Here is a 12287-nt window from a genome sequence, read left to right as displayed (position 1 = left end):
TAGACTGGAAACAGAATGTAGATATTCTTACATTTAAATGTGTGACAAAATTTAGATAGACACAAAAAAATTACTGAAAGATTCTCAGCAAGCTACCAAAATAGTGAATTGCTGAATCAGTTAAAGCACTAAGAACAGTTTTGGCTCATAGAGAATCTGGCTGGTGATCTAAAATAATCATGGGATTTTATGAATTTGGGTTAAAAGCGGTTTAAATAGTAGCTTTTACTGACAGTCTCTGTTAAGAAGTAAAAACACTAGCACAGATGAACTGGTGTTTGACATGGCATGGTACTTTCCACGTCGCTTTAGCAGATTAATGCCTATTGGGTTTTCTTCGTGCTTTTAGCAACAAAATTACAAATAGCTCTGGACAGATTTCATTTGACTTTTATTCTACGGATTGTTCTTTGGAAAGTACTGTGAGAGCAGTGCCGGCAGTATTTTGCCATGCACACAACAGCCAACTGCATAACCTCTGTGAGAAGGGTAGATTCCTCAGTGTCAGAGATATAAATTCATGACCTAAAGCACTCACCTATTTTGTATCCCAGATCAACACATTTTATCTTCCTCACCAAATATTTTGAATACGTTGTCAAAAGTGCCTCACTTAAGGATTTAATATTTAACATTATATCTTCTCATTTTACTGCTATTTTCAGCTCTGCTAATAAAAGGATATATTGAAACACGGTCACATCTGTTGCTATTTCACTGAAAAGGTGAGAAAGGATTTAAAACTAAGGTTATGTAATACATTTGTCAAAACCCATAGAACTGTATAATACAAAGAGTGAATCCTAATGTAAACTATGGACTTCAGTTACTAATGTATAAATATTGGTTCATCAGTTATAACAAAGGTATCACATTAATACAAGATGTAAATAACAAGGGAAATTATGGGAGGAGGGGAAATTTGGGAACTGAACACTTTCTGCTTAATTTTTCTGTAAACCTAAAACTATTCTAAAGAAAATTGTCTATTAATTTTTTAAAAATTAAAAAAGCAGGCTACCCTTCTGTACTTTTTTCTTTGGACTTACAATCTGAGTTTACTTCTTGTCATTTATGTTTTATCTTTGCCACCTTGACAAATCTCAATCTTACCCTACCTCATACCATATATAAACATCAATTCTAACTGATGATCTTAATGTGAAATGAAAAACCAATAAATTTCTAGAAGATAAAATAGGAGAGGGCCGGCCCAGTGGTGCAGTGGTTAAATTGGCACGTTCTGCTTCTCGATGGCCTGGGGTTCGCTGGTTCAGATCCCGGGTGCAGACATGGCACTGCTTGGCAAACGCCATGCTGTGGTAGGCATCCCATGTATAAAGTAGAGGAAGATGGGCATGGATGTCAGCTCAGGGCTAGTCTTCCTCAGAAAAAAAAAGAGGAGGATTGGCAGTAGTTAGCTCAGGGCTAATCTTCCTCAAAAAAAAAAAAAAAGGAGAATAACTCTATGACCTTGGGTTAGGCAAATATTTCTTAAACAGGACAAAAAAAGCACTAACAACAAAGAAAATGATTGATAAATTGAACTATATTAAAATTATGAACTTCTCTTAGACACTTAAGAGACTGAAAAGGCAAGAATAGAGTGGGAAAAGAGATTTGAGAGTGTGTGTGTGTGTGTGTGTGTGTGTGTGTGTGTATCTGACAAACTACTCATTACAGAATACACAAGAGCTCTACAAATGAACAAGCAAAAACCAGATAAGCCAGTTTAAAAATGAAGAAAAAACTTATCGGTACTTCATAAAAAAGGCTATCCAAGCAGCCAATAAACAAATGAAAAGTGCTTAACCTCCTCAGTCATCAGAGAAATGCAAATTAAGACTACAATGAAGCAGGCTTATACACTCATAAGAATGCCTAAAAGGAAAAAGACTCACATCAAACATTGACAAAGATGTGGAGCAACTAAAAATCTCTTACGTACTGCATGATACTATTTATATAAGGCTCAAAACCCAGCAAATACTAATGAATGATCGGCAAAATGCCTGCCTTTGCTGTGGCATGGGGGCAGGGGCAGGAGGAAGCGGGGATGGGAGTAGGAGGCTGAAGATGAGGATAAGACTGCGAAGGGGTTTCTGGGATGGGAGCTTCTAGGATGAAGGTAAGGTTCTGTTTCTTCTCAGTGGTGCTCACGTGTATGGGTTGACTTTGCGACAGTTCACTGAGTGGTACACTAATGATTGTGCCGTTGTGGGCATGTATGTTATACTTTAAAAATTATAGCTCCTGACACGAATAGCTAATTACAGCTAAAAAGTATGTCTTTGATATGTACTGATAATTACTGTGACAATAATTGGTCAACAAGAGAGTAGTCATATGTAAACTGACCCAAATACAAAATTATATTTCAACAATTTGGCATTTGAATATGAGACATACTCCTGCAGCAGGAGCTATGGAGATCATCTTGTTGGAAGTACATTTTAGGAATAAAATATCACCCATGTTATGAGGGTTATGGTAGAGTTCATTTCCATTCCTAAGAGTGCTTTCAGTTGCTACTTCTGATGTGCCACCTCACGTTAGCAGATCACCAACATGTGGACGCTACTGGCAGTGCTAGTGGCTTAGGTGCTCTCTTCACTGTCTGTCAGGTGTCTGTGATAAGGTCTGGCAGAAGGGACCTATAAGTAGCTTTCCCTGGCCTTGCCCAGAACTGCTTTTGATATGAAGAGAAGAAAAGTGGCCTATAACATTAAAAAATTGAGATACAGCTCCCAGGTAACTATTTTCTTGACATAATTTCAGTCTTTCTCTTAATACAAAGCAAAGAAAGGGGTAATGTCCTCTAAGAAAATATAATAGAAGCAATATATAATTAACTATTTCAATGCCTCTATTTCAAGCATTAGCTCCCACGATTGCTTGGTCTCAAACTAAGTTAAGTCCCTTATAGACTAAGTTCCAATATAGCTAAATGGAGGTAGCGTGATGAAGGTAAGAAAAGTAACACACTAGGAATCACATAATGTCTTCTATCCTTAGTGCTTCCACTAACCATCTGTGTGCCCTTAGGCAAATCTGGGTCTCCAGACTGGATGACCTCTAAGCTCCTCGTCTGATGTGAAAATGGCATGATTCCACATGCAATTTTGTAATGTGAACTTGAATATAAACATAATCCTGTCCTAACCATAAGATTTCACTTGAAGTTGTAGGTGGGTGGTATAACAAATCTACTACAAAACTATTTTTCTTTTCTCCTCCAAAAAAACTATGCAGGCTCTTCCTCCTATCTGCACTTTTACCTCTGACTTCCTAATCACTTTTAAATATCTTGCTCTCTTAACAACAATAATCGTGCCAGCAAATGTCTATTGAGCATTTTCGATGAAGCAGGCATTGTTCTAAGTTTTACACATGTACTCTTCTTTAATCCTCCTAACAACCCTGCTATAATTTCTCCCATTTCAGAAATGAGGAAATTGAAGCACAAGAAGGTTAAATGACTTGCCCATAGTCATAGCCTAGTAAGCAAAAGAGTAAGCATTTGAACCCAGGCAATCTGATGCCAGAGCCCACATGGTAAGAATAGAATAAATATTAACAATGAGCCACCTGAATTCTTACTACTTGCTGAGAACTGTTTCAAAGCACATTAAATACATTATATACAATTTCATAATTCTGTAAGATATATATTACTATACCTATGGTTAAGAGAGGAAAACTGAGGCATATAAAGTTTATGCAAATTTCTCAAGGATGGATAACTACTAAATAGCTGAGTCAAGATCTGAACAGTGGCCTGCTTCTTTATTGTATTGTCTTTTTTTCCTCTATCCTACTTTTTCTCCCTTTTCTCTTTGCCATTCTTCTCTCATTCACCCACTTTTTCCACCTATTTTTGCTTTAAAATATACAGTATCATGTATTTAATTCATCTCTAACATAAGGGACAACTCAGGGCATAAGTGTAAATTAAGACTGAAGATTAGATTAGAATATATGATATGTAATTCCAAGACCTAAAGCCTCAAAGATATATCATTATTTAGAAAAAATAATTTTGTATGAGTAAAATGCTAACAATATTTTCATGTGTTAAATCATTGTAGATCAAATGTCTTTAGTAAATACGTACAAACATTATAAGCGTATATATAGTAACATTAGAAATTACAGAAGATATTGAAGCAGCTTCTCATAATAATGCTGTCATATGAATTTATTTTTTTCTTCTATGAAATTCTTATACTGCTTCTCTTTGTATAAAATCCTCTTTTGAAAAGAAGCTTTAAGAATTACTTTATTTTACTTGCATCACTGTGATTATCATAATTTCAATCTGAAATTTTAATGTTGTTTCTTTAATTTAATATGATATTTTCAGGATTTATTTTTAAATATCTTATTACATCACCCATAGAAATAAGATTGTTAGATTCTTTGCATACACTGTTTACTTCTTACTGGTCTCTGTGGGGTTAATTTGTCACCATTAATAGCTGCATTTTCTCTGCTCTATGTTGAATACTCTGGGGTTTTGTAATAAGACAGTGCTTCCAAGCACTAAGAGAACTACACCATAATCTTGTCATTGGTGTTGTCTCTATACGTTATATATGAAACTTTTAAAACATCCATATACTTAGATCCACTATGAATATCTGATAATTTTGTTGTGTCTTACTAAAACTAATCTCAAGACCATAAATTTTTGTGTCATTTTTTTCTCCAATACTTTTTTGAAAAAGCAATTTATTTTATCTTATAATGAAAGGATTATGTCTAAAAATACTATTACTAACAATGCCTTATTCAATATAAACTTTTTAAATGATTTTTTAAAAAATAAAACTTTGAAAACATAAAAATAGATAAAATTCAGTTTCCCAGTGGTCTAAACACAGTATTAGACAGTTGAGTTGTGGAGTATATTTGGTATATCTATAGTCTTATCACATGGGATTGACAAATTCCAATTTACTAAAATGAACAATTTTAGGGTAAGAATGACTCAAATTTGACAAGTTTTTTTGTAATAATTGGTTAAAGCATTGAAGCACTGTTTAAAAATATTAAAGTATAGGGTAATTTTTTTACTTGTTTTTATTAGATGACTTCAAACAAATAATTCTTAATTCTACACCAAAAATAGCCGTAAAATAGTGTGAATTCTGTTACCTTATTCTCAGTGTTGCCTTTTGTTTCCTAGGTAATAATTGTCACTCTGTATCAAGAACGTCAAGAGCATGCTCTGTACTTTATAAACATTATTCTGTTAAATCCTCCCAACAGTCCTCTGAAGCAGCCTTTCCAATTCTCGTTTTACAGATGAGGAAATGGAGGTTCAGAGTTTAATTAACATGACTAAGAGGATACAGGCAGGAAGAGGGAAAGCCACGAGTTGAGCAAAGCTCTGTCTTACTACAAAGCCCATGCTTTTATTTAGTTACTTCAACACTAAGGCCAATTTTGACCAAGTGGTTTTTAAAGAGAAGGGGGAACGTTAAATTTTGGAGGAAGAGCAGAAAATGCTGCTACTTTAATTAACTCCCCTTTGTCTCTGCCCATTAAGACCCAAACTCCCATCTCAAGTATTACAAAACGTTTTAATATTGTTCTTGTTGTCCTTATCTTTCTTAGTTATCCCAAAGATGAAAAATGTTGGTAAAAACCACTGGGGTGGTGATAGCTAGAATTAGACAGGGGCAGCTTGACAACCCCTACCCCCACAATGCCACCAAATCATGCTACACAGGAGGTTTATACATGTTACCTACAAGTAGAGGAGATCTTGTTCCATGGTGTGAAGCACTTCCTAAAACAATATTCCTAGTTGCCTAATGTAGTCAACCAACTCTGCAAATCACAAAACAGGGCAGATCCAGTTACAGAATATTTATAGACTAAACACATGGGATGTGCAGAACTGAAGTTTAAAACACATGGAGAGAACTTACACTGCTTTTCAAGATATTAATTTGAAATATCTCACAACTGGAAAGGACTTTTGAGCCACTTATCTCCTTTCACATTGCAGGTATTATTATTGGATGTTGCAAAGTCTGCCTCTGTTTCTGACCATTAATGACCACAGAAAAATGGCTACATATTCAGTTTCACTCACACAAAACCAGCAGTGACACCTTCAAGAGAAATAATCCTAAACATATATTGAAGATTAAGCATAAATGTCATTACCACCATCTGCAAAGCCAGTTGCAGTGATAATAGGTACAGCCACCATAATCAGTCCACTGCTGCTCCAAACATACTTCATCAAGAACTGCTCTATCATGATGTACCACAAACGTTTGGATAAAATGAGGTTCATCTGATCGGCTAAAGCTTTGTAACTTTTCTGGAGTTGCTTCATTTCCACCTATAGAGGGAAAAAGAGGCAAGAACCCAGCATGAGTTATAAAAGTAAATATTGTATGTCTGAAGGCTTTCTTTAAAGATAGGTACACATTATTTTGTTTTACTTAGTATAGTATGATCTATGATTCTAACAACTAAAAAATACAGATTAATAGAAGAATGAGTCATTATTATTTAATTTGGTCACACCTATACTATTGAAAAAAACCCATGATACTTAGTAAATATAAAGTACATGTCAGTGATTTATAATTTTTATTTCAAAATTACTTGCATGAGGTTAAAATTAAACCATATTCTATAAGACATAAGTAAACAATGTTAGAACTTTATCCTTCTTGATCACACCAAAAATATTTGAAAATAAACACATGACACACATATGTGTAATTAGATTCCATTTTCGAACTAACTCAATTTGCTGGATTTTGTCTTAAATGCCGGAGGCCTACAGCATGCTATAATTTAAATCACTGAGTTCAATGATTCAAGAAGAATCACAGGTCAATATGACTAATACAACATATAAGGCCAATTTTCAAGGGGGAGTAGAAGTCCTAAATTTGCTTTAAATTTTCTTCTTCAGATTCCTACTACTGTAAACATTTGTCTTGATAACTAATGATGCTTCAAAAAGTAAAGAATTCTGCTTGGGAATTAAAATACCATTTCAACTTAAGAATACCTGAATATTTCATTTGTACTAAGTCATTTGTATTAAGATTTCAGATGCATCACCTTAAAAAATTTGGTCGTATTTAATATTCTGAGGTTACTTCAATGCTCTGGAAGTTTATGTAATTAGGCTAACTATTTTAGGGATCTGCTTAATGTCGAAAATCTTTAGTATTCAGAAATAACGTTCTGAAATTCCTTTTCTCCTCCTCATTTCTTCTCTAATCTTAGCTTTTCTCTCAAAGCCAGACAAAATTTCATTTCACTGCCTCTTTTTATTTGTGTCAAACATGGTGCTGAACATTAACTAAGAGTTGGAAATGCTATTTGTGAGACACACTCTCCTGCACTTCTTAGGACTGAGGACCCTCCATTGCTGACCAGACATGCAAAATTGTTAAACTTGTCTTTCATGTAAAAGGACAGGGTTTTTTTTCCTCTTAAAAACAAAGGGCCCTCAATAATAACAACAAGAGAATACCATCCTAAATTTTCCATCTCAATGGACATGTGTTTACTCAGTTTCCAAACACATTTTCTTCTAATGTTCTACACCCAATTAGGATTTAAGTTTTAAGAAAATGCTTCAGAGATAATTCTGAGCATGTTTGGGTAACTGAGGCTAAGTAGACTGAGTGCTGAAAATTTTATTCTCATGAAACTTTAGAAAAGTTTGCACTCTATAATTCTTTAACAACTTGTGAGTAAAAAGGGTAAGGAAGCATACATTCTAGTACAGGTTTAGATGTCATAGGAGTCTAAAATGTTAAAGAAGTGGGTCCATCAACAGTACAACAGATGGTATCTAGCACTGCAGTGGCAGCTTGAACAGTCTCACATTTCACCCATCATCTTAATTTCTATCTTACCTTATGTCCTCTGTAAAAGGCAATTTCTTCAACATTGGCTATAATTCTGGAGTGCACATACCGCAAATAGCCTTTTCTATGAGCTTCTTCAGCCACCAATTTACCAAATTTGGGAGAGCAGGCTTTCAACACTTTAGCAGTGGCATATACCACAAGCCCTGCTAATAGGGTGGGCCCAATTGGGCTAGCTCCTCTGGATGTAGCAGTCTGGATGAGCGTATAGGAGGTCAGGAGGTCAGGATTACATCTAAAATAGGTTTGGTCAGATTAGAATACAAGTGAGCCACAGATTGGGAGAACATCATAATATCCTCAGTAAGAGACTGGTCAGGGTTTGCCAGCCTCCCATCCATATTGATCACCTTATAAGAAGTCTGATTTGTAAAACAGGTTTCATAGGCATGGCCTACTAGGCGAGTTCTGAAGGCCAAAGCCAGTTTGCACTCCAGGTACCTTATCGCACTGTTCACAGAGGTAGCAGGGATGGCAATCATAAGCCACTTGAGTAATTTGATGATGAAAGCCAGTTTGCACTCCAGGTACCTTATCGCACTGTTCACAGAGGTAGCAGGGATGGCAATCATAAGCCACTTGAGTAATTTGATGATGAAAGCCAGTTTGCACTCCAGGTACCTTATCGCACTGTTCACAGAGGTAGCAGGGATGGCAATCATAAGCCACTTGAGTAATTTGATGATGAAAGCCAGTTTGCACTCCAGGTACCTTATCGCACTGTTCACAGAGGTAACAGGGATGGCAATCATAAGCCACTTGAGTAATTTGATGATGAAAGTCCGAGGCTTCTTTTCTACAATGCTTTTCACGATTTTTCCATCCAGACCAGCCACATAGATAGACAGAAATGTTCTCGAGATTAGAGCCACCGAGTGGAGGCAGAGCCACCCTGTTTCAGTGGTCACAAGTTTTGGAAAGAGAATTTTCCAAAGTTCTAGTAGCTGTTTGAAAAAATCTGCATTCACTCCAGGCGAAGAATTTTTACAAGTGGTCTCAGTGCAATGCAGTATTTCTCTGTTCTCTGCAGTCGGGTAAGCTGCTTCTTTTCTCTTCCTGTGGCCAGATTGCTTTAAACGCTTGCTAATGATGGGATAGAGGGTTTTCAGAGCATATGCCACAGCCACCAGGCAGGCAGCCCTTTTAGCAGCACTCGATCTGGTCCATTTCACTCGATCAGCTGCTGCATTTAGCATATGTGTCATTTTCCCAATTACCCAAACCGGCTTCAAAAAGAATTGGTTTTAAAAGATCATGATCCCCCGGAATCCCCAGCAAATGTTTCAGAAAGTCCTACAGCGTTCCATAGTCCGCAGCATTTCTTCTCTTCTTTATTTAAATTTTGCTTTTGTTTTTTTCAATTTTGTTCTGCTGTGACAGGTGCAGCGGAGCTCAGACTCCACCGCACCTACTGGGGATGATTCCCTCAGAAGCTCAAGCTGCACTGAGCCGCCCCAAGCTCCTCCCTCACAGGCCCCTCATTGGCTGTGAGGATGGTGGGACCTTGGAATCCTCTCCACTTCCCTTTGAACCTTGAAAATGAGGAGAAAGCAAAGCGAATTACATCCTTAGGCAGGAGTCCAAAGAGTTAAATGTCTATTTTTGGAAAGGTCGAATCAGGGCAGCCGCGGGAGACAAAACCTGCCCCAGCTACTGAGCATGCTCAGCGTCACTTAGAAACGCACAGAAGTTTCAGAATATACATCACTCCTCTAAGGTTTTAGTAGATACCACAAGGGGAAGAGCGGAAAGAAAAGGAAATTTCCAAGCGCTATAAAATGAGATGAGGGAGAAGGAGCTAGGGAGATGAGCGAGGAGGGGCAAGAGGACCAACATGAAATGAATGTGAAAAGGATATGGAATGAATCTGAAAGGGTATGGACTGAATCTGAAAGGGAGAGAGAGGAAAGGGACAAGCGGGAGGGACACTGGAGAAAACAAACTATCAAATACTTAGATCTGTTTTTCAGTCCCATTTTATTTTATTTTTTCTGTCTGTGTTTCTCATGAAGTCCCAGAATCTATCAGACAAGTCGTAATTGAGGGCATGTTTTGTAAATAAATAGGAGAGAAGTCTTCTGCAATATAGAAAATAGTTCTTTGCTATATCTCCATCTCTATGTTTACTTGTCCTTACAATAAAAATCTTCCAGCCCCACAACTGCTATTTTTAGCAATGGAGATCTGATGCACTGGTATTTATTTACAAGGTGACTATTGAATAAAAAAGAGCAGTGTTTCACTTCTACCACCCTCTGTGTCCTTTAGATAGTTGTTACTTGGAGGTGTGTGACTTTATAACCTAAAGTTAACCATTTGGGAATCCAACTGGAGTTAGATGGTGGAAATAGCTTCTCTGGGACCTTACTTCATTTTTTGAGAGTTCTTTGTCTTTTGCAAACTTTTGTTTTGCTTGTTTTGTTTAGGCTTAGAGATAATCTATTGGCTACTTCCCACTTTGGTTATTTGATTCAAACAAAGAGTGTTAAAAAAATTTTCCCTACATCCCTAATGGAGGACTTAAACTGCTAAACAGTCAAGCGAAATTCTGCATACTGTTAAATATGTAAAATGTTTAGGTAAGGATGAGTGTGTTTTCGAATATGCAAAAACATTTTTGCTTCCCCACACCCACCACCCCCCACAACATACATACACATTTCTAGTCAACTGGAAGCCTGGGAAGATATGCATTAAATTAGAACAGAGGTTGGCAAATTATAACCCAACCAGTGGGCCAAATTTGGCCCGCCACCTATTTTTTTATGGCCCTTGAGATAAGAACAGTTTTTACATTTTAAAATGGTTGAAAACGCATCACAAGAATAATAATATTTTGTGGTGCATGAAAATTACATGAAATTTTTATTTCAGTGTCCATAAATAAAGTTTTATTGGAACACAGCCACACCCATTTATTTATTTACTTATTTTCTATGGCTTTCAAGCCACAGAGCCAGAGCTGGATAGATGAAACAGAGCCTAAAATATTCACTATCTGGCCCTCTTCAGAAGAAGTTTGCCAACCCTTGTGCTAGAATATAAAACCTGTCTCAGTGTTGAATGATCTTCATTATTCAGTTTACTGTGAATAAAGAACTATTCTCCTTTTCACAAGTAACAATAGCCTTAAACTTTTAAAACTCCTTTCCCATATACCTATATGAATTTCAAGAATCATCACAGGTCTCTTTTCACTTATTTGCATTCAATTCAGCAGATTGACTAATACATGAGTGGCAAATTCATGCAAATTTCTTTTATAGCTGGCCATATTAGCAGCACAATCTATCATTCATTCCATTGAGACTTTCTAAGTCTGTATGTAGAGATCATAGTGTTATAGTGGTTATTTTCAAAATCTTTTATTCCTAATCTCACGTTTTTCATGTGTCAAAGTAAGGATCTCTTACCCTTATAAACTTTAATTCTTTATGTCACATCTCCTGACTGTGATAAGACAGGTGGAGGGCCAGGGTAAACTTAGCTGGGGGTGATAGGAGGATGTTCAGCCAGGCAGAACACGTTCACAGAGGGTTGCACCGGTCAGCAAGCAGCTGGCAGTCGAGGCAAGTGGCCTGCATCACTGGCATAGGACAGCCACATCAGGGGAGGAGCAGGGCAGTGGGAAATCTAGAAGCAAAGAAGGTTAGAGATCGAATCAGGCCTGCACTTAGTTGTAGGTAGGTCAGTTTATCAACTGATAATGAAGCTAGGGTATAGGAACAAGCTTTTATTGGCTTGAGTGAAAGACTTATTAGAATGAGGAAAATAATCAAGATAGAAAGACAGAAATTTGGTTACCGGAATTGTGGTGCAGGGAAGGTTGGAGGCCAGTTACTAGAACTGGGGAAAAGGTTAATGTGAGATTTGACCTAATGATGAGCCACTTAAGTACAGATGTAACTATCACCATTTTAATTCCACTCCCACCCTTCACTCTACCCTACCCCCAAGAGTCAGGGTTGGTCCTAGCATCTGAGACCAAGCTCAAGACTTCAGGGAAGGCAGAGGAAGAATTCAAGATGATAGGAAAACAGATACATAATTCCAGTTGGAAATATATGCCATTTAAGTAAGAAACTAAGAATGTCAAGGTACTTCTTTCATTTTTTATATTGCCATGCAATTAAAGCAGAAAGAATGCTAATTTAGTTTGAATTTCAAACTAGGTGAGAAAAAAAGAGTGAAAAAAAGTCACTTGTTACTATAGTAAACATAATTCAGCCTAATTTCCACTCAATCTTCTCAACTTTACATGTGTTTATATGGGAAAGCATTAAAATTTTTCTTAAGAGAGGAGAAATAATCTTAAAAAAAGATCTTGAAAATGAATGAAAGTTAAAAAATAAGCAATAATTATCAAATTACTCT

General features: G+C 36.6%; 1 protein-coding gene across 1 annotated transcript in view; it reads right to left on the bottom strand.

Annotated features, from left to right (window-relative positions):
* Positions 1-9257, bottom strand: part of LOC123276099 (ATP-binding cassette sub-family D member 2-like) — a 44376-nt gene extending 35119 nt beyond the window's left edge. Inside the window, 3 exon segments of the mRNA XM_070505265.1 lie at positions 6178-6358; positions 7902-8138; positions 8141-9257. Coding sequence (XP_070361366.1) covers positions 6178-6358; positions 7902-8138; positions 8141-9118 — 1396 coding nt within the window. The 5' untranslated portion in view covers positions 9119-9257.
* Positions 9258-12287: the final 3030 nt, after the last annotated feature.

The sequence above is a fragment of the Equus asinus genome, chromosome 3 (assembly GCF_041296235.1).
Source record: "Equus asinus isolate D_3611 breed Donkey chromosome 3, EquAss-T2T_v2, whole genome shotgun sequence".
NCBI lineage: Eukaryota > Metazoa > Chordata > Mammalia > Perissodactyla > Equidae > Equus > Equus asinus.
Note: the sequence above shows the minus strand (reverse complement) of the source record. Positions and strands in the feature narration are given on the sequence as shown.